The 27,968-nt window shown below is 40.8% G+C and overlaps 1 protein-coding gene across 1 annotated transcript; it reads left to right on the plus strand.

The window, feature by feature from the left end:
* The first annotated feature begins 1,506 nt into the window (after positions 1-1,506).
* On the plus strand, positions 1,507-27,663 carry MYOM3 (myomesin 3). Its single transcript, XM_074161942.1, has 36 exons — positions 1,507-1,613; positions 1,766-1,840; positions 2,561-2,720; positions 2,964-3,121; positions 4,230-4,325; positions 4,974-5,062; positions 8,055-8,099; positions 8,317-8,457; positions 9,428-9,589; positions 9,882-10,023; positions 10,116-10,315; positions 10,633-10,686; positions 11,019-11,146; positions 11,912-12,095; positions 12,961-13,135; positions 13,807-13,928; positions 14,589-14,776; positions 14,953-15,079; positions 15,558-15,736; positions 15,813-15,927; positions 16,206-16,362; positions 16,751-16,860; positions 17,360-17,404; positions 17,525-17,661; positions 19,256-19,400; positions 20,529-20,588; positions 21,565-21,632; positions 21,922-22,032; positions 22,674-22,761; positions 23,848-23,886; positions 24,408-24,513; positions 25,130-25,293; positions 25,946-25,982; positions 26,096-26,118; positions 26,209-26,264; positions 26,988-27,663. The coding sequence occupies exons 1-36, from the start codon at positions 1,507-1,509 to the stop codon at positions 27,285-27,287; spliced, it is 4,293 nt and encodes a 1,430-aa protein (XP_074018043.1). The 3' UTR covers positions 27,288-27,663.
* The last annotated feature ends 305 nt before the right edge of the window (positions 27,664-27,968 follow it).

The following is a 27,968-nucleotide window of genomic DNA, read 5'->3' on the forward strand; positions in this document are numbered from 1 at the left end:
TACCACAACAACTCTGCTTTTCCATAGAACGGTGTTTTTCCATGGACTGTTCTTAAGAAATTTGTTTACGTTAACAAAAAATTGTACTACTAATAAAAGCTGAGGGGGTTGTATTTTTTATCATTTTAGGATTAGAAAGCAGTAAAACTAAAATCCAGGTGCAAAATTTGCCAAGGGAAAATTTCAATACTGGAACACGAGCTAGGGAAAGATTTACAAGCGTGTTTTAACATGTTATTATTCAGCAATAATTACATTTCCAGAGCTGTTTTTATAAAGGAAGCTAAGCTCTTACAACTTGAAAATCTGAATGGTTTAAGGATTGTGCTGTACGTTTCTGAACCAATTGCAGGACAGAACGGGATAAGGAGGGATACACTTTTAAAATTGACTTTTGTTTAATGGCCACTCATTAGTCAGTGCCTAAAAGCAGCTCGCTGCCTGTTCCCAGAGCTGCAGCAACAGCCTGGTTCTCCAGCAGCTGATGCAGGAGAGGGACGGGAGCCAAGAGCACAGACGTTTGCTCCCCACGTTTCACCTGTAGGAGAGGGATCTCTCTGGAAAGGCTTCTCTGGTCACTCAGGGGAATATCCTGCTGTTAACCGAGCCTTTAAGGCTAACGTTTTGAAGGATGCTATGTTTTTATCAACCCTTTTCTAAGACCTAAGAATAAACTGCTCTCTCGAGATGCACTCAAAGGACTGATTGAGGCACTATCCTCTTAAAGTATCGGACTTTAGCTGTTCTTGTCAGCAGCTTAGATACACAGATGGGAATAGAGGCTGAAGAAATGCTCTGTTTTGGCAACTGCAACTGGTTAGTTCCAGAAAATCCACTTGGATTTTCCAACTGCCACTGCCACCAAGTGATCCCTGCAGAGCAGCCCGTGTGTTTGGTTCAGCAGCGTTGCCTTATCTAACCCCAGGCACATCCAGGCAGGGGCAGAACACGGTGCAATCACAATCTGGGTGGCAGGTCAGAGGCTATTTGGCATCATGGCTACTCCTGCAATACAGTTTCCAGACTGCTTATATTCTAACCTTTTCCTCCATATCTCACTATCTGATGTTCCGTACCTTATTTTGTCCTTATCCCTCTGACCTCCTTTTCCATGGTGCTCCTCATTTGCCTGCATGCTATATTGGGGGTCTGATCTAATGGAACTCCCTGGAAGAATATCCACCAGGTTTAGAGCATAAGATCAATCCTAGGAAACCATATGTCCCCAGAAAATGCTGCCTACCTACTGTTCTCTTACAGCTTCAGCTGCCTTTAAAGACTTAGTAACTTCTTCATCTGATTCCATTTTTCACAGAAGCATCACAAAACAAAGCCTTTTCATAGTTTGAAAGCCAGAAGACAGTATTATATGAACTTTCATTCATGGCCTTTGAACATCAAAGCAAAGCAAAGACTTAATGATAACTTAAAGAGATTCCGTTGTCTTATTTGAAAGCCACTTTACGTTCTTTTTCCAGCAAGAAAGTTCGTATTTGACTTCCCAGCATGGGAACCCGAGCCTTCTTCCACCACAGAGAGGAGGAGCAAAAGGAGGAGAGGCAACACAGCTTGCAAATGACCTCCACAACGAGAAAGAAAAAGTTCAAAACCAGGTAAGCCACAGAGTTAGGGACAGGCCGAGTAAATCAGGTCCAGACAGGACTTTCTACACTCGGTACTGAGCATTCACAGAGCTGTTAAATTTTGAGTTTATGAAATTACAGAACTTTTTCTGGATTTTTTTATGTGTGTCTGCCTCCGGAAGTGAGGAAGAAGAGACTTTCAGCCTTTCAGAGTTATCGATAGCAGCTGCCCTTGCCTTGGTCACCGAAATACCACAGTAAGTCAGAAATCATTATAACTCAAATACAACCATTGTATGAAACATCGCCTTTGTAATACAGGGGTCACAGGTTCCAACTCATTTCATTAGAAGCAAAAAGAGCAGGACAATCAAGAGGTTCTTCCTTTAAAAGAAAAAACTTCCTTAAAGAACCTTTAAGGCTCTTCCTTTAAAGAAAAACACCAGACCTCAGCTAAAATGAAGAAAATGAAATTATATCACTTTGGTACCTGTGTTAATGAGCAATATTGCCCTGCTCACAAACAAGGGCTTAAGAGAAACCAAGTTTCATAGGAATAAATGGAAAAATACAGTCAGATTAATAAATTAAAGGTAACACATCGAACTCCCCCTCTTTCCTAGAAAATCTTGGCAGCGATCCTGCTGTCCATCCTTCTGTGATGGCTGAACAACCTCAGTTAGCAACATCCCTCCTCCCTTCAATCCTTTTCCCAGTTCCCCACCCGGGCTTAAAAGTGGTCATATAGTGGATCCCCTTCTTGTGCCGTTAAGGTGTTATATCTCACGGTAGCACAGCTGGTTCCGATGAGCCATAATCGCCTGACATCCACAACGCATGCAAGCTGATGTTTCTGTCCTTAGCACTTGTTCTGATTTAACCAAAAATATGCGCTATAAAACCACAAAAAAGAAGACCAAAATGAAATAAAAAGTATAATCCTAACTTTTGCTGGTTTTTATCATCCTCTCTTGCAGGGATTACAAGACAAGAAGGGAAGCTGCCATCCTAGAGCTAGAACAGAGGGGGCAAAAGAGAGTTCGGTTTGGGAATGACATGGAAAAGTTGGAAAAGGAGGTTATTCGGAACTGCAGGCTGCTGCGTGTGAGAGCTGACCGGAAAGCCCTCCGGAGGAAGGTCAGATCAGACATCTCTACTGGTAGCAGAAACGCCAACAGGATTAAAATTGCCAAGACTAACTAGCATTCTAGAGAGGATACTAAACCTAATTAGTCATTGGGACAACCTCAAACCCATTAGAAATAAGGCCTTAGACTCCTGGCACTGAAGCATTATCACTCATGTCACTTTGTAAAAGAATTTGGGTAGTTAGAACATAATCCCTTTCTATTGCCTTCATTTAGTCTGTCCTTGTCATAGGCTCTAGAGAAGGCCCGCGAGGAGAAGGAATACATTGAGCTGCGTTCGGGGCGACCACCTATGTTCTGGATCCCCCTGAGAGTACATGCGGTCTGGGAGAGGATGGAAGTGACGCTGGCATGTACAGTCCTGGCTTCCCCACTGCCGCAGGTGACTTGGTAGGTCAGTCGATGACAATGACTCATGCTGCCCATGTGGCTAATTGTCTGCATTTCAGGAAGCCACCAAAGCAGTAACATCTGTGTTCTGCTAGAAAGAAGGAACGGAGAGCTTCAGAAATCACAGAAAACACTTTCAATTCTCCAGTTCCACTGTTAGGACCAGTAAAGACATAAAGTATTCGATGGACAGTTCTATGGGCCTCCTTCTGGGATAGAACTGACATTCACGTAGACCTCCCTGTTCCCCTTGGTGCCGTCCTCCAATCTCGGAATTTAAGTCTCGGAAAGTAGAATCTATTGCCAGCACTAAATCATCACTCACGTACACACCATCAAGGCCTGGCTACCTTGGACACCATGCAAGTTTTAGCATTAAACTGCTATCGCATCTACAATTTGTAAAATACAAACCAACTCTTTCATTTGCTCAGCTTTGCGTATTTATCAAACCACAGAAGAGGAAGTGTCATGTACTGGGCCTGACTGTGGCATTTACCATTAATAACAGAGGGATAGAAATAAACGGAAGATCACCTCAAAAAAATAATTTGCAAAGTGTACTTTGATCACTTTGTCAAAGCGATTGACCATTCCTCCCATGGAAGGTTTGAAGTATGCAAACATTTGGATTACTAATGACTTCGTAGGCAGCTCACTCCACTACTGTCAGAGCTGCTGATGTCCTGTGTCCTTCCAGAACAACATCTTTGAATTATTTAAAGAGCAAAGAGAATATGAACCTCCCACGTATCCCCAGTGAACACAAAGAAGCAAGAGACATCTGCTCCAACTCCCTCACACAACCTACAAAGCGGGGAGCGTAAACTGAGGGGGAAGCAATAAGCGGACGCTAAGCTGCCCGTGGGAGGTCTGCAGGCAGCCCTAGGGAAGGAGCAGACACAGGACCATGGAAAGGGATCTAGGTTAGCACCAGGCTGTTCTGGATTGATGTGGGAGATCTGTAAGAGAGGGAACTCTGTCCGCTCCTCACTTCTGGTGTGCCTCTGTTGGGTTTGACATGGTTAATTTTAAAATAAAGTCTTAATTTTACCAGCCAATTTCTCCATCCTTTCCTAAGCGGCGTGTTTCCTTTGTGTTCAACTAGGTATAAAAATGGAGTCCGTATTGATCCTCGCCTGGCCCCAGCAGGAAAATACCAGATCAAAAACCAGTTTGGGATGCTGACTCTGCACATCAGCAGGTAACGTATGTGCTCTCGTCTGAGTTGTCTTTTCAGTTGAATAGGGCCTGCTTTCCCGAAACTCCCTGTTCGTGTATGCTAAACAAACAAAAAAGAATATTCTTCTGGAATCTGACCCTGCTTGACTTTAGTGTGTTGTGTCTGAGCAACGCCTTTGCCACTAGGAAGCAACCTCAACAGTAGTGCATGAGGTTTTAAAAATCTTAAAAAAAATAATTTAGGGTCTTATTTGGTTTTGCACTTTTTAGGCATGGCCAAAATTTCCTCATTCGGGGTAAGGCCATGCACATGGAGAGCACTTCACGAGCGGATGTACCAATGTGATTCAGGACGGATCAATGGAATCAGAATGCCATTAGTTCAACTCTGTGAATTATACATGTGATAAAGATACAGGTATATCTTCAGTGGAACCAAGTGTTCCACGGGGCTTTTGCTTGTTCATTACTCGAAATGGTATTCTTTTGTGTATCAAGAGAAAAAAAATGACCACTAAGTAGAAGAAATCCTTGTAATCAAAAGGAAAAGCGGTTTTTTGATGAAAAGCAAATACCTACTTTTAACTTCTGGGATTAACCCCTTTGAATTTGTCCCGTGAAGTATGAACAATAACTGAAACCTAAATGGAGGGGAAATGTTTTTTTCCAGATGCTCCATGGAAGATTCTGCTGAATATAGTGTTGAAGTTAAGAATCAATATGGCGAGGCTTATTCCTTTGCTACAGTGCTTGTCAGGAGTAAGTAGATGTTCTTTTGGTTTTAAATGTACAAATTCTTTAGATTCTTCAAAATTATTTTCAATGCTATACATTATATCACAGGAACATACAAGCACTCTGGAAAAACAAGGAAAGAAGTGGAGCGCTCTGTTAATAGGAGAGGAGAATTTTTCTCAGTTATTAGCGAGGGAAAAGCACAAGTGGATAAAATAATCCTTAGCTACTATTAACTAATATGTATATGGCCGATATAACAGCTTCTCTTTCTCAGTCACTTCTAGACTCAGGCAAAATCTTTCAGATTCCATACAGACACAGCTGTCCTTCCACTGTGCTGAAATTTTCCTAAATTTAGGTACTTATTTCTTCTGGACTGATATGAAACAGACACACAGTTAAATACATAATAGGCTTAGAAAGAGTCTGCTGCATTTCTAAAGATAAGCAAGAAGTTGGTTAACAAGTACTGTGGCTTTCGAGGGGATTTCTCAGAGCAACATTGCATAGAATACCTGATTTCTCTCTCAAATCAGTAATTACCAAGAGGAAATACAAGATTTTCTTCTTTGGATCTCTGCTGTTCTTAAAATAACTGGCATAGACTCCATAGATACACATTCTGCACAAGCCAAATTCAGACATACGGTGGAGGAAGTAAACTACCAGTACTTAAAAGGGAAATTATATCAAGCTTTAAGAAATATGCAGTGCAGTATCATAGGATCATAGTTTAGCTGTTCACATTTCATATATATAGATACATGTATCTATAAATAACAATTTTGTCGTAAAAAGCCTGAACAGAATAGACCCACAGAACTGTAAACAACTAAATACTTCAGTGGGACTCACAGAGTCAAGGGTGTAATTCAAATGGTGACAGAGGAATAGGAAGGGAACACATTTGCTTTGGACATCTTACTGGTCACGAAGAGCTGGGTTCCTTCAACTGGCTGAATTGCAAAGCCAGCTTCAACTATTTTTTCAGAGAGGAGAGGTCTTCTTTGGTTTAAATAGTATATTTATTGTTAGTGCTTTCATATATTCTTGGCTCTGTCATGGGTTATGTTATCATCCTTATTCTTTGCATGCCATGTTTTGATCACATCTGAATACTCTTTGGGGACACATATGGGTACAGAAGAATGTGACTCCAGAATTGTAATAGAAGTGTATTGTTTATATCTTTCAGATCCTTTAATTAAACAATGTCAAAATTCAGCATATCTGGAAATATGCAGCACACATCAATTCTAAAGGGTTACATATAACAGCTCAGAAAACCTTCATTTGCGAGCCTTCCCAGATTCCTAAGTTCCCCTCGCCCTAACACAGAAACACAGAAAAAGTTACCATGTGTGCAAAGCTTCTCTTCTAGAAAGGTTCTTACAGCACTTCCAGAACTCGGGAACTGGGCCTTTGCCATAAAGCAGAAGCAGCTGTCTGAAACAAAAAAAAATCCATGGCAATAATCACATACTCCTCCCAATTCCCGTCAGCATCTTTAGGATCAGAGCAGGCATGATAGTAGAACAAGAGCTGTGGTCTGTCACGGAACCCTGGGGTGGGACTGCTCGCTTCACCTCTAAGTGCCTGATTAAACCGTCCTTCATCAGGCCTGACGAGCATTTCAAACAGCTCGCAAACATTGTTCCTTGCGATTGCGGGTGAGCGGCCCACACTGTTCCTTCTCCCGTGACCCTGTCTAATGCCATCCCAGTAACATGATTCTTCCTTTTGCTATTTGCATTTAACGTTCTGAAAATAGAGACTACACCAAGGCCTTAATCCTGCCTCCACTGGAAACATTCCTCATCCCCCAGGCAGGCCGATGGTATCTCTTCTCCTGGCCCCATGCTGTCTGGAATGCCCTTGATGCCAGGGGAGGGTCTCAGGGATCCGTGGTTCCTACGGCAGAAGTTCACTTTCCCTAAAGACATCACCGAGGGTCTCAGAGGATGGGGGATGAGGCTGGGCTTTGCCTTTTGTGCCTTATATTTCTTTCCTCTTCCGCTGTTAACACTCAATCTTTTGTTTATGAGCGAGCTCTGCTACTGCCAAACTTCATTTGCTGAAAAAATAGGCATTATTTTCTGTGCTTTTCCTGAGGCTTATAAAGATAAGAAAGTATCTCACTTTCATCTTGTGTTAAGCGTATCAGTTCTTAGATTTCAGCTCCAAATCATTTCATTTCGCGCTGGGGTGCCAGCAGTTCTCCCAGGCTAGATCAGATGAAGCAGGTCAGCGCTCATGGATGATGCCTCCAAAGAACCCACGGCTGTTGAAGCAAATGATTTGGGAGGGGGGGAACACACTTCCCTCAGCTCCAGGAATTACCTCAGTGTCTCAGAACAGATATTCTTTCTTTTGGTTAAAGCTTGAAGTCCCAGTTGCCCATAGGCTTCAAGAATCCCACGTCATCCTCTGGGAATGCTGCTTAAACCCCAGGGTTTGGCCAAATTCCACTTTCAGTAATGTTTATGACACCAATACTTTATTCTTTTCCTATATGTGGCAACGAGTCGCTGCCACGCTCCGTCTCCAAACAGGGACAAAATTGACGCATTTCAGTCATGGGCGATCCTAGATTGTCACACATCTGATTTGGACAGAACCACATTGGTACGCTCATATGACAAAAGTTGTAGCTCTCTGTATGAATGCTTTTATTCAGCGTAACTTTTCTAGTGCAGCTTAAAACGGCAGAAGCCAAATTGAACAAAACCCCCAACTCCTTCGCTAAATGTGTGCAGGCGAGCATCTAAAGCAGTAATAGTTATACTACTATAGTCGCATGAACAATTTTCTATGAGATACATCCTCGGTTGTTTGTGAAGCTCATCAGCTGTCAAATGAATTAATGTTTTACCACATCACGACACTTCGAAGGTTCACATTAAGAGCTGATTTGAGGGAAAAATATAGTTTGCTGAGCATCGTTGTATGTTTTTGAGGGGAAGATAAACACTGGCAGGAGGGTTGCTAAATATATTTTCTTCTTGTCTTATAGAATATTATGAAATGGAGTCAGGATTTGATTCAGAAATATACAGAAGTGAGTAAATGATTGTTGTCCTTATTATTTCTTTTATTCTTATAGCCTGAAGCAATTTGATTCTTTTTTTCTGATCTACAGCTTTTCCTATTAGCCTGACTGCACGTGAAAGTGCAAGGCTCAAGTACCACTCTAAATATATGGTAACAAAAATACTACAAGGAGGAAGGCTCTGGGAAGTCTCTTCTTCATGCTGACTTTTACTCTTATTTCATAGGATCCCTCATGGCCAGAGAAGCAGATTTTGCTTTTCCATTGAAACCCTTATTTTCAAGAGAAAAGGAGCCTTTCACCCTCTCCTGTTACTTCTCTTCTGATTTACTTGAACACCAACGAGACATTACCTGGTTCAGAGATGGTTTGTATGCAACAGATAAGTTTATATGCATTTATCTCCATGGATATACCATCTGAATTCAAAGCTGTGATCTAATGTTCACATAAGAGAATTAGAATTCAGGATTCTTGAGCTGCTCTCAACTTTTCTCAAGCTAGAGATGTTACTATTTAATGTGTATGTTTTTCTCATTTGTAAAAAGATGATACCATTAATATGTTTTGGAGGTAATGATGTACTTCTGCTTGTAAGAATAGTTTAGGAGCTCCAAGTGTTTGTTAATTCACTGAAAAGCCAGTGGTTCTCTAGTGAAAAAAAACTTCTGGATATTCTGTGTTGTTCTGCTGGCAATCAGGATGTCGAGCTCAGCCAAACAGGGAATCTTTCTGTGCTATGAAGTCTTGGAAAGCAGAAGCAATGCAGTCAGACTGCTCTTGCCATTCCAGCACTTCTGCCAGAATCAGCTGTGAAAATGGCAGGACCTACTGAGTTTTAGTGATTTGAGGAGAATTTGGGCAGAGTTTGTTGGACAGATATACACAAAATGCACAGTAGATGCCATTCCATTTCCTTGGTTTTGAACACTGCTTGGACAAAAGATCCTAGAGCTGAGCAGTAATGTATCCTCAGTTAGAGCTGGCATAACACTTGGCAGACTTCAGAGCATTCATTTACCTGGTGTGAAGAGCACCTTTTACTCACTAATTCGTCTGAAGCCACGTTTTAATACTCTTTTTCACTTGGACTGCAAGCTCTTCAGGACAAGGACCATGCTTTTTGCTCTGCATTTGTGTACAAAGGGAACAGAGAGGCACAGTAACAAAGTAGGATCAGAGTCCATGACCATAACTTGGAGGCAGAATAATAATATCAGGAGTGTCTTACAGATCCCTTCCGCCTTGCTCTGTGGGTTTTTTTGCATTTGGAAAGAAGCCACTCCTGACTCAGCCGGTTCAGGTGGAGATCCTTTACCCCTTCTCATGCTTCACAGGTGAGTTGCTGCAGAGCTCGGAATGTCGGGAACTAAAGCAGCAAGACCGGGAGGCTTCTCTGACGGTGTCATGTGCTTACAAAGAAGATGAGGGATTCTACACCGTCCGCATCCCCTCGCTGGATGGATATAAAGAGCAGACCACTTATGTGTTTGTTAGAGGTATCAGCAGGATTCTATTCTTAGAACAGAACTTAGAACAGAAGTTCCTTTCCTAAGACCATGGCATAAAAGAATTCACAACCTCATTCACAAGAAAATGTCTCCTAGTTTTGTGCACGGATACAATTATCAAAATGTCCAAATCTTATTTTCAGTAGTGATTTAGATATTAGAAAATATGACTTGTATTGCTGACATGTAGGCCCTTAGACGCTTAAAATTAAGCTATTGAATGAAAATTTTGGTACGGAGAAGAAAAAAACCTAGCCATTACCACCGGGTGTTTCTACAGATGCTGCAGCAGAAACAGCTGGTGCACCTGGATCCCCACTCAATGTGAAATGCCATGATGTAAATAAAGACTGCTTGATTCTTTCCTGGGTAGCACCTAGTGATAATGGAGGAAGTCCGATCCTGGGATACTATATTGAAAGGTCTGTATGTCAGTCATCTTCCAGCAAAAAAAGTTCATGGTCATGTTGTGGAAAAAGCACAAAGGAACTCCATGGGCTGTGTTTCATTTCAGGTGTGTTGCTGGGTCAGAGGATTGGGTTCCGTGCAATGAGAAGCCTGTGAAAACCTGCAGATACCCTGTCCTGGGCCTTGCTGAAGGCCAGACGTATCAGTTCCGAGTAAAGGCTGTCAATAAAGAGGGCATCAGTCATCCTTCAAAACCCAGTGATCCAGTTACAACATATGACCCCAGCAAGGACAAGAGAGTGACAGGTTTGTACTAAAACCAGGAAAATGTGCTCCTTAAGTACAACGTAAGGCTGCAAGTATAACTGAACGCAGTTTGTCCAGATTCTCCCCATTCTCACAGATATCACCGCAACACACTGCCATGCTGTGCCTTTGCTGCACCCACCTTAGTACTATTTTGAAGGGAAAAAGGTCAAAATGCCAGTTAGGACATTTCGTTGTACGTGTAATGAAATGTATAAATATGCATATAACGAAAGGACAGTCCTGTGCTCTGTCTTTGTTGACAAGCCCCAAGCATCTTCTCTTAGTGGATAACGTTGCCCTGTTTGACATTACAGTTATTCCGTACGACGAAGGCAGGACAATAGAAATTTCCAAGGATGACCTGGAAGGTAAGTTTGAATTTATACTGAGCCATTCTCTCAGAGAGAAACGATTGTTATACAACAAAGAGATCTGTAATAACATGACTGAAGAAAACACACTTAGGAAAATACAGGTGAAATATCATTGCAAGCTGCATAAGGATCCAAAACTATCCTAAATAAATATCAAAGCCTTTTATAATAATCTTGGTTTGCTTCTATGTCCCCAAAGGGTTTATGTCTCCTCCTTAATATTGAAGAATCTTACTTTATAGTAGGAAAGCATAATCCATTGTAAAAGAACTTTTTTTTTCCTGCCACATTATAACTAAAGTGTAGCCTATTCTGACTTCCCGTAGGACACATTAGAATTCCCTTGCCACCCACCAACGTTCATGCAAGTGAGGTCAGAGAAGATTATGTGGCTTTGGCCTGGGACGAACCAGATCCAAGAGGCAGAGACCCACTGAATTATTATGTGGAAAAGGTAAGAAAAGAATATCACATGGAGAGGAAATTGCAGAACAGAATGATTTATTTCTCAGCTGGTCTATAGCAGAGGCAAGGCAATTCACTGTGTCGATAACTGGAGAACTACAAGGCCAGGCTGGATGGGGCTTTGAGCAACCTGCTCTAGTGAGAGGTGTCCCTGCCCATGGCAGGGGGGTTGGAACTAGATGATCTTTAAGGTCCCTTCCAACTCTAGCCATTCTATGATTCTATGATTCTATGAACTACAACCTCAAAAATGGCTTGCTCAGCCTCTCTCCAGCTCCGCAGTTGACTTGAGCTATGATCCTGACTCTAGACACCAACTCCAGTAGTAATGATTAACAAAGAATAAACAAGTAAGTTTTACACCACAGAAGAGCAGCAGATCTTTAACAGGAAGGCTGTTTCTGCCCTATGGGCCCTTAAGTGTGGAAAAGCTGTGAAGAACTGCACAGTAGTGCATTTTCTTGTTCCCCACTGGTGATTTTGCTGATTAATTATTATCTTCTACCCACCTCTTTCACACCTGCTGTACCATTTCTGCTGCAAAGGGGCCCTCTGTTGCCAAGGGAGAAAAGTGTGGGTATATCAACAAGAAATACATAATTTACGTTTTTGGTTTGGCTTTTTATTTGTTTGTTGTTTTTGAGGTTTTTTTAAAGAAACTACTTTCTGGTCCAGATCAGCTTTGTTATTGCTCAGGAGGGTTTTAAGCTCAAGTTACGAAAGGAGTTGTAAATCATCACCTTTTTCGTTACAGTCGATTGTAGGCAGCAACTCCTGGCAAATGGTTAATCTGGATATGCCAGTTAATTCCCCAAGATTTGCGCTCTTTGATCTTGTTAAAGGAAAATCATACTGTTTCCGCGTGCGATCCGTTAACAAGTATGGAATCAGTGAGCCATCCCTGCCCAGTGAGCCTGTAACAGCTGGAGCAAAACTGGGTAATTATTTCATTAATATGTTCTACACTAACGATATGGAAAAGGAGATGTACTATGAAAGTAATGTGGGTTCCCCTGCCCCCCCTTTCCTTTAAACTTCATGGTATATGATTACACAGCAGTTGCTTTGATATCAGGAAATCTCTTAAAGCCTTAAATCCTTGTTTAATTACTTCGCAGTTGGTCAGCGCAGTGTAAATCTAACAGAGCAACGATGGGAGAATTAAATTTAATAAAATAAGAAAGAGTTGAAGCCTGTGTTTAATCCAAGTATGCTTCCAGCACTGTGTCAGAGAGCGGTTACGCAGGGCAGTGGTGGAAGGAATGATGTGACTGCTGAAGCAGCCAGTTTCTGGGGGCTTCAGACAGAACAGTGGTCTTTGCGGTGCTGATTTGTTTTGTTTTCCTCCCAGAACTGAGCTGACAACAGTAAGAGACGCAAAGACTCATGCCCATGTTTCCATTATGCAGAGAGATGAGCACTCACTCTTTCTTTTATTTTTTTATACTCTCCTATATTCAAGCATTCATTCATACTGTGCTTTTTTCTCCAGAGTCAAGTGGGGCCCATTTCATACTGGAGTTACGTGAGAGTTACTATGAGAGTCTCGTTTCATCAGAGAAGGTTTAAGTAGGCGTAACTTTGCAGAATCAATGGGCTGTAAGGGAGAGGAGTATGAGGTGTAGCAAACCCAAACATAAAAAAACAGGCTGTAGACTGGGACAATGTTCATGGTATTTTGCTCTAGTTTGAAAATGATGCTCCGGAAAAGTTAATAAATCAAACAGGCCAACTCACTGATAATGTTTTTTCCAATCATTAATTTTAAACCCCCCCATTTTTCTCTGTTTATTCTTTTTTTAGCTACTCTGCCTCCACCATCTCAGGTTTTAGCTTTCAGAGACACCAAAACATCTGTTTTTTTGCAATGGGATAAGTTAAAGGATGGTCTGGAGCCTCTTGGTTACTACATATATTGTCGAGAGACTGGAACAGAAGAATGGCAAACCGTCAATAATAAGCCTGTGACATGTAACGAGTGAGTTCAGCTATTATACCCCACCGAGAGGAGACAGAGTGACAACCTGGATCCTTCCGTTTATGGCTGGAGTCATGTTTCAGATAGATAAAAAAAAAGAGCTTCCTTCACCGCACACACATAGGCTTGCACACACAAACACCACCTCCTCTTTCAGAGTTAAGCATTGCTCAAAGTCTCGCTTTTACACCCAAAGCCAGACTGACAGCAAAGCCTGCCTGTATCTCCACAGACTCTGGATCTGCAGAAGGTCCCTTCCAACATAGACCATTCTATTATTCTAAGGTAGATTGACCCTGTGGCACCAGCAGAACCACATTCCTCCTTCTTGCTTGCTTTCCAGTAGAGTAAGTTGGTGTCACTCACACACAGGATTTAGAATACCTCTCTAGCTGTGGGGGTGACATGTCAAGGAGAAAAAGTCCATTAAAAAGTCCTGTTTATTCTAGTGACAATGCCAGCCCGCAGCGTGACACCTCTCTATCTGATCTGCATTTACCGTCTGATTTATTGGTAGCCATTTTACGTGGCACGCTGCACTTTAATTTGCAATGGCAAATAACGATTATTTAAGTAACAATGCCTTATTAAAATGTATTGCTATCTGTTCAAAAGACTGTTTACCTGTACTTTGAACAGTCAAACACAAACATATTAATTTGCTCCCCTAGATTTACTGTTCCTGGGCTGCAGCCTGGAAAAGAATACGTCTTTTGTGTGAAATCTGTCAGCGAGGCAGGACTAAGCGAAAGCTCACCAGAAACAGATCCTATCGTTGTGAGGCCAGCTATTGGTAAGTAGTAACATATAGATGCACATACACACAAAAATTAAATCCCTCAAAAATATATCTATCGTGCATAGCCATTATTCCATGTAGTGGTGGTAATGTGGAGAGATCTGTGATTCTGTGATTCTAATAAGCAAAGCAAAGCAACAGGGAACTGATTTTCTTGTACCCCACAGCTTCCGCCATCAATTATACTTGTCAAGGGTGGACAGTTAATTAGCATTTGGACTCAGCAGTGTGTTACATTTTCAGTATTAATTTGGCACTGGTACAAGTGACCATTTTAAGTGCTCGATTATGCTGGTATCTTGAAATCAGCATTGTGAATTTCTCCAGGGGCAATTTCAAAATCCTACCAACCCCATTAACCCTCCATCTTCTCCATTTTATCGACCCACTGCTTCCATCTTTTCTGTCAGACAAACCATAAAGCAACAGGCAAGAAATGTCCTGAGACACATCTGTGACTTTTGCTGTGACTTCCAAATAAGAATCTGCTCTTTTCAAATACATTTACACTGCAGAAGTGGTATTAGGGGGGCCTTAACACAAATAGAATTACCTCAGCCCAGTTTATCCCATACCTACACCTTTTTTCCTGATCCCTAGATCCCAAACCTGCAGTGAATAACACCCGGGTTTCTCTCTCCCTTTGCCGTGCAGCTCGTCCATCAGCACCGCATGGGTTTGTTCTTCTCAACTGTGGGAAGACTGCCATGACCATCGGCTGGAAACCCCCGAAGCGCAAGGGAGGAACAAAGATTCTGGGTTATTTCCTAGATCAGCACGATACCTCTGAACTAGATTGGCATGAAGTCAATATTCACCCAATTCCTCAACGAGTTTACACGGTATTCACTTCAGATATAATCCTGTCCTTCTTTAAGCATAGAGGGGACCGTAGCTGCAACAAGGGTTGAGCTGTTTTTCCTCAACTTCCTCTAGTCTAGAACTCTGTTCCTACCCTCACAAGACTACAACCACGCAGGGCTGTACTAATAGTCTGTTTGCACTTTTGAACCCAAAGGTCAGCAGCCTTGAGGAAGGACACCTGTACGAATTCCGAGCCTGTGCAGTGAACATGGCTGGTGTTGGGGAAGTGTCTGAACCCAGCGACTTGTTCAGATGTGAGGAATGGACGATGCCAGAACCAGGTATCTCTCGTGTAAAAGTAACAGCCAGAAAAATATCCCCAGGTATCACCAAGTTACCTCCTCGCTCTCCTGTGAATCCAAGGCACTTCTGAAACCTACAGATGTGCGTAAGGGTGGCTCCCAGAACAGAAAAGCACACACACTTCTAGGGACGTTCCGATTCAGACACAGGGTATTATTTCTGCATTACACAGATGTAGCAACCAGGTGTTTTTAATAGTGTTTCCACGGAATGAAGACTCTGGATCTAATATCTTAACGTCTTTGTATATTCCACCGAAGCAAATACCATTAAACCAGCTGATGGATGCTTTTTTCTAGAACCTACCTCTACAGTTAATTAGTATAGAAGGCATTTCCTGTGGACCTACTACTCGTTATCTTAAAACTCTCTGCTTTCTGATCTCAAACTCAAACAAAGCGTAGTCAGTTTAATTTCTTAATGTTACTGTTTGACAGCCTGCCCTTTTTTGCACAGGCCCCCCCTACGACGTGAAGTGCACTGAGGTACGAGACTCGTCCCTGAAGCTACACTGGGAAGCACCACTGTACATGGGAGCAGGACCAGTCACGGGGTATTATATAGACATGTGTGAAGAAGGGTCAGAGGAATGGACTCAAATAAACAAGCAGTCCATAGCCACCACCCATATGAAGGTCTGTACATGCACTTAGTATCCAAGTGTCCCTTCTCACTTACTCTTATGTTAATGCCTGTTATTGTTACCTGCAGGTTTCAGATCTGGAAAGGGGGAAATGTTATATTTTCCGAGTAAGAGCACTGAACAAGGCTGGAATTGGACCCCCTTCACTCCCCTCAGACCCTGTGGTGGCTAAAACCAAGCCCGGTATGAAACTAAAAGTGATGAGATTGTGCGAGTCTGTAAATACTGTGATGATCCTGGTAAAAAGCTCCTTTATGAAACATCAGCTACATGTTTCATAGCAAGAAAGAACCTCAGTCAAAATAAAGATTAGCAAATCAAATTACCCAAAGTAATTGACTCTAGCTGGACACTCTGGGGTTTAGGGTTTGGTTTTGGGGGTTTTTTTGAGTTAGCTGTCCAGAAGCTAAGCCCTGACCTGTTTTGGTAAGGAGTGTTTTGTGGGTTTTTTGCTCATACAGGCACAAATGAAATTGAACTTGGGGTCGATGAAGAGGGCTTCATTTATATGGCTTTTGAAGCTCCTGAAAAGAATGACGACTCCGAATTTATCTGGTCAAAGGACTATGAAGGACCACCAGATGCTGACAGAGTTCAGATTGAAGAGAAAGGCAATAAGTGAGTACATCATGCACATTGAGAAAACTAATTGTGGACTGTCGAATAAAGAACACGTTAAACAGAGAAAAAATGCGAAGACAAATGTTTCCCTCTCCTTCCAATATTCAGCTAAAATACATATACACTACTGAACCACAAATCTCTGTCCCTGATTCTCAGCTCTGGTCTCCATGAAATGGGGCATTCGGGGCAACCTTCAGGTCACAAAAGGGAAGCATCAGTCATCATATTGCTAACATTTTTGCCTTGCTCCTCAATGTCATATATACATGGCAATGAGTACTATATTTGATGTTCTGGGTGTATCAAGTGTTTTTCATTCTGTTACAAAAGACATAATTTTGAGGAAAATATAATTTTTATTATTATTATTTTTATTTCTAAGATCTAAGCTTATACTGAAAGACCCATCAGAAAAGGATCTGGGTATATATTCAGTGGAGGTCACGGATGTAGATGACGATATCTCCGCCAGCTGCACTTTAACAAAAGAAGGTAAAAACTAAAAATTGCCAAGAACAAAAATCTACTGAGCCATAATTTTCTAATATTAGATTCTTAGAGGAAAGTTTCTTGTAGAGGAACAGTAAGTGACTGATGTCACTTAATGATAGTGGCATCATTAGAAAGATGTTTTCCATTCCTTGAAGGCTCAAGGGCAGTGTCTTTTACAGTCCCCTAGGAAAAGATTCCATGCTCCCGGAAGGTCATTTTTCCATTACAGTTCAGATTTCACACACAGCTACACTGTCACAGTGATTTAAAACTTCTTTAACATGTTTCTTGAATTGATACAACCAACATTTTATTCAGACATAACTAAGAGTAATTTTCACAACCTATTCTAGTCCTCCCCGCTATCGAATGTTTTGTACTTATCATCTTCTTCTTGACATAAATAAAGCTCATTAACAAATTAAATTAAATTAATACAATGAATTCATTTTGGCCGAGTTGTACTAATATAAATGACTTTTTATTCTTTGCATTTCAGATCTGGACAAGTTATTGAAACGTAGCCATGAAATCAGGAACCCACGTAAGTTGAACCAGTAGGAAGCCACTACCATATTGAAAGGGGAAGCCTGGCATCACCCTGGCTGAGCCAGAGTCTGTGGTCACCTGTGAATTCCCCTCCGTGGTTCGCTTTGTTTTCCAGTGATCAAGCTGATATCTGGGTGGAACGTTGATGTTCTGGAGAAAGGAGAAGTGCGGCTATGGCTGGAGGTTGAAAAGCTGTCACCAAATGCAGAGCTGCATTTAATCTTCAATGACAAGGAGCTTACAAGCACTCCAGTATGTTTGGGTTTGTTTTGGTTTTAATTCTGACTTACTTTCCCCTGCTGAACAGGGAGACAGAACAAATGGGTGTTTTCCCAGTTTTCTAAATTCCCATCAGATATTTTGATGCATGTTTTTGAAGTGTCTAGGGCTTGGTTTTCCACTGTGCAGAAACAGAAAGCCAAACTGTCCGATTCTCAAGTTGTCCAGTATCCAGCAAGGCTGCAGCACTGACGCCCTTAGTTAACGACAGTGTAATATTCCTCAGTGCTGTGGCCAGCAAAACCTGCGGTGGTAACTCAGAGAGCGTCCCCTCCTTAGCCAGCTTTCCTTTTATCCCCTCCTCTTGAGAGGCTGCCCCTGACAATCTTGCTGCAGCAGAGACTTCCTTTTTATAAGGGAATTTTCCGACCACAAACCTCAGTGTAATTCATCTGATACTACACACGCACCTGTGCGGGAGAGAGAGCTTTGTCTTGGATGAACAAACCCGACTCATTTCAGTGGATGCTAAATGCTATCCGTCTCTCACAATGAGACAGGATATTTTTCTCCTGCTTTACCAAGCAAAGCTGCAAGCTTCCCACCCTGTCTCTTTGAACGGAATACGGATAAATCTCACGAATTCTAAGAGCAGATGAAAGTGATTTATTTCTCAGTCTGAGGCGCTGGAATTAACACTGCATCATGTGTTACAGTGCACTCCAACCTTCTGATGCATTTAAAAAATTGCTCTAGCCTCTTCCTTGTCTTCCCATATCAAGTTAATATTATAACATTTAAAAAGTATTTGGAATGACAGGACCAGAGGGGAGAACAGTTGAGAATGAAGAACAATATAAATCACTCGCCTGTCAGTTAAATGCAGCGTAGCAACGCCGAGATAACAAAAAGCACAGATATATCAGAGGGATAGGACTAGGCCAAAGAATTTCAGAGCTGTTATTGCAATGTTGGGGTTTTTTAAAGCAATGGGTAGCAAATTTATTGAAGGCTTTGTCCTCAGAACTGTCTTTTCTACACTGGAGCACTGACATGGTCAGGCACAATTACAAAGTATTTGTCAAGCTCTTTGTAATGATAATATTTGCCTAGAGCAAACAAGGTGGTAAGGCATAGTGATGATATTTCTGTTTAAGCGCCTGGCAGGTTTCGGGGTGTATGTATAAAAGGTTCAGTAGTGCTTGCATGATGTCAAGAGGGTGGTAATATTACTCATCATTGCCCAAATACGCAATTACATGCCACAGACCTGTAATTAAGCGCAACATTTCTATTAGACTCAAATTCATACAGATTCTGGTAAGCTGAAAAATCTGTAATGTCAAACAAGAAAGAATGTATTGTGTTGTGTGGTTTTAAGAGAAACTTTCTCCCAGAGAAAACTCTAAATTCTACTATAGCTATATCCATAAACAAATAATAGATGAATCCCAGAAGACAGAATATCAGAGTGCATCAGCTTCATTACTCCTGTAAAATGAAGGAAATATATAAAAGAACTGAAATATCTGCATGTTTTGGAAGATGTTATGCCAGGATCTGATCTTGGAACAGTTCCGCTGTGGAAAAACTATTCAGTTTATGGTATTTCCTTTGTTTTTCACAGACACATAAAATAAATTTTGTCAAAGGAAAAGGTCTTGTAGAACTGATAATCCAGAACTTCTGCGCTGACGATAAAGGGATGTACACAGCCCAGCTGCAAGATGGAAAAGCTAAAAATCAATTCACCCTAGTTCTCGTGGATGAAAGTAAGTGGAAATTCAGGATCAAATATAGACTGCCATGCTCAGTGGAAAGTCTTCCAGGCACTTAAGGCCCGAAAGTATTTCCGACAGTTATAATGGCACACTGGGAATCGGGAGAACAAATATTTATTTTAGCACACATTTAAAGCCCAGGAATCATGTAAGAAACTATCTGAATTTCTCTTTAACATAAATGGTAGCCTTTGGTCTCATAAATAGGGTCCTGATGATAAAATGGTCTGCTAAAGCAAAATATCCAGTGGCATGCTTAGTTATTTTTTTCAAATGTTTTACATATTATCTTGCTATGGCAAACTGTCTGTGTCTTGGAAGTAAACTCTATGACATGTATTATTACATGTACTCACTTATCTCAGAACAGGATCAGATTGAAAATTCAGTGTATTTAACAGCTGGTTAATTGCTTTAAACTGAATGTAATAAAGAAACCAGTGTCAACTGTACTCGAGCAACAAAGCAAACTGAACATGAAACATAAAGGGTCCTTGTATATTAGAACAGAGAGCCTTTTTTAGTTAATTAAAAATAGAAAGTAACAAGATTCTCATTCAAATACTTCCCCATAGAATGTCTATCTCTATTTTCAGTTCTTGCAAACAGTTTGCTTTCAAGTGACCTTCTAAAGCTTCTGAACCTTTTGAATGGAAAGTGACTATAAAATGCCAAGTCTACTTGACTCCCTTTACAACCGGTGGAGAGAAATAGGGTTTTACTGAGTGATTCAGCACATGCTAAGTTCAGGATATAAAATAAGTTTAATGAATTGTGCTCTAAAAGTGCCCATTTTTCTTTGCTGACAATGAAGGAAGTAGAGATAACTGAAGTTACATGCAGTTGTCTAAAACAGTGGTAAATTCTATGCTCTCTGCCTTCTGTGTTTCTTACTTTTTAAACATTTTAATTTCAGGGCTTCTAGCCTACCTTTCGCACGGTCAAGACTCCCATTTCATTTCCTAAATGCACAATGGTCAGGTCTTCAGAGACTCTTTTGTTTTAATGAAAATAAATGTTAGGGTCTAATGATAATGCATTTTGTGATCAGAAATTTCTAAAGTGTTACACTGAGAAAGAGTGGGGGGTTGTTGACTTTGACCGTTGCTGTTCTCACAGGTTTTGCTAAAGTTGCAGAGGAGGCTGATGCAAAACGGAGAGAATGGAAGAAAAAGCAGGGTAAGGTTAATGACTTGCCGGAACTGTGCCCACAGGATGGCAAAACCTGAGCAAAGCTATTTCACCGAGTGCTCTAAATACTTTTATTGGCTTTTTAAAGTCTATTATTTAAGCTTATTAATACACTAGGATAAGATTCCTTATTTTAAGATGCTCTGCCATGCTCCTAAACGTCAAAATAATTTATTTAAATAGTTTTAGCCATGCTAGCCACAGTCCTCACCATAGATCTTCTGCATCACTGCTGTAACACTGAACATTTCTGAATTCTGAAAACTGTCCAATCTGAATATATACCATGTCATTAAGATCCACTCACTTTCCTTGTAGAAAACAGGATTCTCTAGGTAAGTTTAAAAAGAACCATGCATTCCACTTTCATTTTATCCCCCATCTTCTATTAATGAATAAGGAATTTTATAAAACAGTTTCAGAGAAAAAAATACTACAATTGGAAAGGTGATGCCCTTTGAGCAGGGATAATAATATTCACTTAATAACCATGATACCACACTAGACTATAGGTCTAGCCTCCTGTCTTCAGAGATGCTTAGTATTAGGTGAAAGTGTATATAAAGTAATCTGTCCCCCTGTTTACCCTCCCAGAATCAGGAAGAAAATCAGAAAGTATATGGCTTTTCTATCCTATTGCAATTCACCTGGAAAATAGCTATCAACTCCTACACTGACTTGACGCAAAGTAGAGTCATAAAGGAGTGGTTAAGCAGCATCGTTAGCTACATTTTAAGATAGGATTCTTCAACAAAGAACAAAGATACGTTACCTAAAGACAATACAAACCCAGCAATAATTATATGCTCTAAACTGTGGTGCCCTATTGCATGCAAAAGTCAGCACATGAATCATTCCCTCCAGCCCGCACTGTGGGGATTCACCACTAGATGGAGGCGTTTCTGTAGGTAACGCTTCAGAGCTGCAGAAATGCATCGCTGAAGACATTTATTTTCCTTTATAGGTCCACATTTTATAGAGAACTTGAAATGGAAGGTTACTGAGAACTGTGAAGTACTCCTTACCTGCAAGGTACATACAGCTGTGTGATGCAGCCGCACATTTTAAATTTCTTTAGCATTAAATTTGAGGTGTGAATTTTAAGGGAAGGATATGAACAGTGCTCATCCAAACGCTTATCTGCAGACCAATGAAAGTTAAGAAATAGTGTATCTTGGACAGATATTTAATAAAGAAGGAAGTTTCTAAGATTCTGCAGCAATCCTCTAATGCAAGTGATGTTTCACATTAGAAAGACATCCAAACATTCAGATATAAAATGTATTTGGAACCCTGACTTCTAAATGTTGACTTCAAACAGGCAACAAACCTGAGAAAAGACACCAGCTTCCAGTGGTTCTTCAATAAGAAAGAACGAGCAGGTGGTGTGTTTGATCCACAGACTGGCATGGGAACTCTTCTTATTAAAAAGGTGAAAAACATAAAGTAACTCAGAAACTTTGGTGATCACATGAAAATGCAAAAAATATGGGTTGGTCTTTATTAATGTTCAATGTGTGTTTTGGGTAGTGGCCACTAAATGAAAGGAAATGAACAAATGCTGAGAAAACGCTATAGAAAACAAGCAGATAAATGTATGTGAAGGGGATCTCTGCTCACACAAGTCTGAGGACCAGCAGGAACACTGCAGGCTGGAAGTCAAGAGCTTTGGCAAAGCGACAGGAGGAAAATTTAGGGAGCAGTGGGCATTGGTCATAACCGAGTCCCAGACATACCTGTACCTTACTCCACTAAGGCCACGCAGTGGTACAGGGTGACTGAGGGCAAAAGCTGAGACGCTGACTCTCCATAACTGACAACACATCAGTTCATAATGTACCAGGGGCCCCTCTAACCTTTCAAAGGAGGCTTTGGAGGGAATTGCCTTTTTTGCCCTCCTTTGTGATCCATCCAGCCAAATTCATTGGGAGGGAACAAGAAAATCTCACCTTTTCCCCCTTTTCCAAATCCTGCACCATTTCAATAATACGTGACATTTCTGTTGGGGGGTGTGTGTGTGTGTTTGTGGTTTTTTTAAAATAAATATTACATATGTACATATGTATTTGCTAGATAACCAAAGCAGACGAGGGCCAATACAGAGCCCTTGTTTCAGATGACCGAGGAGAGGACTACACCCAACTTGATCTCACAAAAGGAGGTAAGAGAACCTTGTATCAGGCAATAATACATATTCACACCCCTGCCTGGGATTCATTTTAGATTTAAAAACAAATTTCATAACTTCCTACCACACTGTTAATTACCGTAGTTTCTACATGTTTCTATAGGGATTTAAACCTGCATTAAAAAGTTACTGGTCAAATTTAAAGAGTTTTCTGATCTACTATAGCATAAATATATATATATATATGCTGATCATTTTAAAAATCACAAGTATTTCATGTGAGATTGGAGTCATAAAATGCACTATGTAAAACAGTCTCTTACTCTGCAAGAGTTATACAGAGCCCAATGAACAGAATAAGACTCTCCTTTGTATCTGATCTTAGAGCTGGTTTTGCATCTGTCTGTACTGTACTTCATTTGATAATCCACAGGCAACTTTTCACTCCTGGAAGTTTAGCCAGTCCTCCAAAGCATCAAGAGAACAAACTTCCATTTCCACAAACTTTCATTTCCAGTGAAAAAAATATCTAGGCTAAATTACAATGACACAATAGTTGTTAAAGACACCATCAAGTGGAAAAATAATTACATGTTACTACAGATTCCTGCCTCACTTTTCAGTGTTCTGAATACGCTCTGGAAATGGAAAAATAAATATGCAGTTCCGACATTCTAATGTCATTTACATATATAGTCATTTATCAAGCTATGACTGCATTATAAATTCTGTCAAGCACCACAGTTAAAAGCTCAGTAACGTTTCAGTCGCTTCAACTCAGCATCAATCAGAAGTTTCTGCTTCTCAAAGATTAAATCCTACCCTGACATCTGGAATCATTTAAACCTGCTACATAAATCTGCTTTCTGTGAGGCAGTCTGTTGCATATGTTGAGTGCTAAGGAAGATAGAAGCATCTAAATTTAGTAAGAAATGCCCAGCATCTAAAAATAATTGAGTCAGTGGCAAAAACTCCTTTCTGAGTGAGCTTTGCAACAGAAAAAGGCAATGAATAACTACTAGATATAACACACTCTAAACATAATGAAATTAAGTTGATAGATCAAGTGTGATTTGCTAAATATTGTATTTATGGACACATATCTTTATGTCTTTGCAGCCTTTGAAGACCTTCTCAAGGAGCTGTGTAGGATCAGTGGTATGTCATTTCTCAGCAGCTGACATAGTAATAACGGAAGGGGAGAAAGGTGGGGTCTCACAATGAGAGCAAACCGCTCAGGAGCTGGGTTTGGATCAAGTACGATACCATTCATTTACTACTCCTGTAGAAGCACCTTTGAACTGTCAAGGAGGATGGTCAGTAAATAAACCCAGGGAGATAAACCCCTCTGCACTTAAAATTGAATTCTGAGACCTTTACATGCCAGCAGCCCGCTCCTTGTCACATCACTTGCTTTGTGAATTTGGGCAAGTTGCACTATTTCAATCTGAGATGTGTATTCCAGACCCAGGTCTCTAGAAGAGATGCTGACAGTTTTCTACGAGCTTTTGGCTAAAAGATCCAGGGTCTTCAAGAGGTAGAATTCCATGCAGCTTTCACCTAGCCACATTCTCCAGGAGAAATGTTAATAGGTCGCTTGGGCTTTTGTTTGTGTAATGTGTAAAACTGTGCATTCTTGAGCATCCTCCTCAATTTCAGTCTTTCAATTACACTATTAGCTCTTTCTGCGACACCTCTGAAGATTCAGCCTACTGAAGAAGGCATCAAAATCTACACAGATGTGAAGTACTACACAGACTACATGAAAACAACCTGGTATCACAAGTAAGTCTCCAAAACATATTTGGAAGGCTTACGGAGTCCTGTATCCACGGTGGCTGTAACTGAGCAGTACCTTCAACGGTACCGCTCAGTTACAGACAGGAAAAGAAATTGTTGGTTTTTTCAAATTCTTTATTTCTACTACTTTTTACTTCCCTACACCACTTTATTACCCCACTCTGACTAACAAATATTCCCAAACATTATAAAATTCTTTCCAAACACTAGCTAATTTAGCCTCAGAATGTCTTCATAAAATAGAGAAATGGTGTTTTATTAGGTACCACCTACACATGTACATAAGAAGGCCAATTTTTAATAACGTTTAAGGGCTAAACGTGTACAAATATTCGACATCTAAATCCTATTTAATTTCCTAAATAAGAACCAAGAGGTCTTTTTGTAGAGTTTTTAGAGGTTTGGCAAACTGCCTAAAAACACTGCTAGATGCCCCGTGAGATTGTCAAAAGTGACTGAGCACATAACTCTCCATGAAATTAACAGTGAGGTCCTGACTCCCACTCTCTTATTCTAAGCAATATAAGTCTAAAAAAAGTTAGCACTCTAATTTTTACAGCTCTGCTAAATACTGTTGAAATTATATCATTTGTTTACTTAGGGAGAAACAACTGGAAAGCCGTGACAGACTGAAAACTGGAAGCACAATGAATCAGATCTGGCTTCACATACTGAACCCAACCGATGCAGATAAGGGAAAATACACCCTGGAGTTATTTGACGGGAACAACTCTCGCAAACTGTCAACCGACTTGTCTGGACAAGGTAAGCTGAGTCAAATGATACTGTCATACGAGTGAGACACACCTGAGCTGCTTTCCAAGATTCCTTCTAATCGTGGGCAGTGATTACTCTCTGCCTTATTTGAGCTGGAGCTGCAGTTCCATGAGAGCACGCTATAAAATTGGGTTCAGGACAGTGAAGTGCCCATAGAAGTCAGAGGAAACACAGGGAGAGGAGACATGCACAGCAGAAAGGATTGAAGCCTTTAGGGAGCCTTGCTGCTCCCGGAATCTGAACTAGTGTAAGGCACTCCTGGGGAAAGGATGAGTGGCAGGGCAGCTGCTCCTGGGATGCGTCCGGTTCCCCCACAGACCAACAGAGCTTACAGGTGGCATCTTGGAAAAGAGAATGTAGCTTCAGGTTTACAAAGACCTTACCAAACTGTTCAAAGTTGGGGGTTTTTTAGCCTCCTCTGGACTTCTCTTTGGAAAGGGAGTACTAGATCCCACTTATTTCAGAAGTATATAAATCGAGTCATATTTCCTTAAGGCAGATATAGATACTGTCTAGATGATAATTATACTTATCTATGGGCACAAATACCTGTAATTCCAACACTGATGCATTATGTTAAATCTGCTAAGTCCAATGAAATAAATGGCAACTTTCCCTAAAACCTTTACATTCCTTGCAGCCTTTGAAGATGCCCTGGCTGAGCACAGAAGGCTAAAGTAAGTTCTGCCTAAATATTTTCACAGCTAAATCTATTTTGAGCATCATATTCTGTATTGAGAATACAATGCCTAATAAATAAAACCACTATAATTCTCTCTCTCACTTTCAGGGAAGCAGCAATAGCAGAAAAGTGTAAGTCAATTAATTTCCTTCCTTCTGTGAAGCAAAGCCTAGTGGGATGCTGGCACGTAAAACTAAAAGGTCATATTTGTTCACTCCCAGGTCGCGCCAGAGTTGTTCAAGGTCTGCCAGATGTTGCCACCATTATGGAGGACAAGGTAATATTGAGTAACTGTTGGTATAATTGGCCCTTGCACAGACATAGAAGAATAACTGATGGGGAGAAAACTGTTTTCCCCTCCTGTATGTTCCCAGCAGCTATTCTGAGCTACTGCAGTGCCAAAGGTGTGAAATGGTACCCTCGGTAATACTTGTATCAGCCCCCTTCATTGTTGATGGTGCTTCCAAACATGCATGTGCTTTCTGCTCTTCTTCCATAGGTGCTCTTTGTGGCACAGAACCTATTTCTTGCAGGTTTCGGATGTTACTGCTTCCTAGGTCTGTTTCACAACCAGATCCTTCCTGTTGTCTTCCCATTTCATAGGCTTAGACTAAGGCCTTTAAGTGCTGGACCTGATTTTCCCATCATATAAACTTGCCACTTACGTTTCTGAGTCACGTTCCCCTTTACTGGTACACAGGCAGAATAAAAATCCTGTGAAGTACTTGCAAATTCACCTTGTGCCTATTTAAGTACCACTTTACAGTGTAAGAAAGCTATAAAAAGATAGTAGCACAAATATGAGTCAGGCCCAGTAAATTCAGCCAGGTTAATCCTGATTGTACTGGAGGGTATCAGGAAAAGGAGTGGGCATTCCTGGAATCTCACCTATTGAAAATCTAAGAGAATTGATTTTTATTTTTCTTAATTTCTCATCAACTGAGTTTCGTTGCTCATTTATATTTTCATAATCTATTTCTGCTATGTGTTTTACCACCAGACCCTGTGTTTAACTTGCTGTGTATCTGGAGATCCTTACCCAGAAATCACTTGGTTCAAAAATGAGAAGGTTATCGTCTTTAAAGATCGTTACAAAATGGATGTGAAGGGGACAGTTGTCACAATTACCATAGAGAAAGTCTGCAACGAAGACACAGGAAAATACAGCATCTACGTCAAGAATAAGTATGGTTCTGAAACAGGGCAGGTTACTATCAGTGTCTATAAGCACGGAGAGATACTGATAGGAATGGAAGAAGAGCGAGTCTCAGGTGGGGTTATAACAAAAAAGCCTAAATGAATTAGTCATTTATGTCTCATTGAATTGAAAAGGAACTTAACTCCTTTGGATTCCTTTCAGTGTCTCTGCCCTAAAACTCAGGCTCATGTTTCTATTTTTATTTTAGGAATATTTTAGTATTTTAATTTTGGCAGTCATTAGAAAACAATCCTCATGTGTGTATGCGTGTGCACACACGTGTGCATGCATGGGTACACGTACATGTTCACCTCACAGAGAAACTCTTTCTGAGTAAATCTGGGTGGGAAATACCAGAGGATTCCCGTATGAGAACCAGGCTTTTTGTATTAAATCACCACGTGTTACTGATTATCTTGTAGCTGACAAATGCTTGTGTGTGTGTGAATTATTAAACTTACACCCTTGGTGGCACCTCAGCGCTGCTGTCGAGTACATCCGTCTTGAAATCAGTGGATCAGCGTGTGGGAAGTTAGGAATTTTCCTAAATACCATGCTGAATCGGGGCCTTGAAATCTGCATCTTTCCAAACCTGACCCATGTGGGAAGAAAACAAGGCAGTGACATTTTCAAGGCTTAGTTCTTTACAGAGTAACACATTCAGCTTCTTTAGGGCTGAGTGAATGTCTACAGAGGTGGAAACAGACCCTTCCACCCTACTGAACACACTTATATTCTTTACAATTAAAGAGATTTTTAGGTTTAGTAGTTATGTTAAAATAT

This window comes from Numenius arquata, chromosome 21 (genome assembly GCF_964106895.1).
Source record: "Numenius arquata chromosome 21, bNumArq3.hap1.1, whole genome shotgun sequence".
NCBI lineage: Eukaryota > Metazoa > Chordata > Aves > Charadriiformes > Scolopacidae > Numenius > Numenius arquata.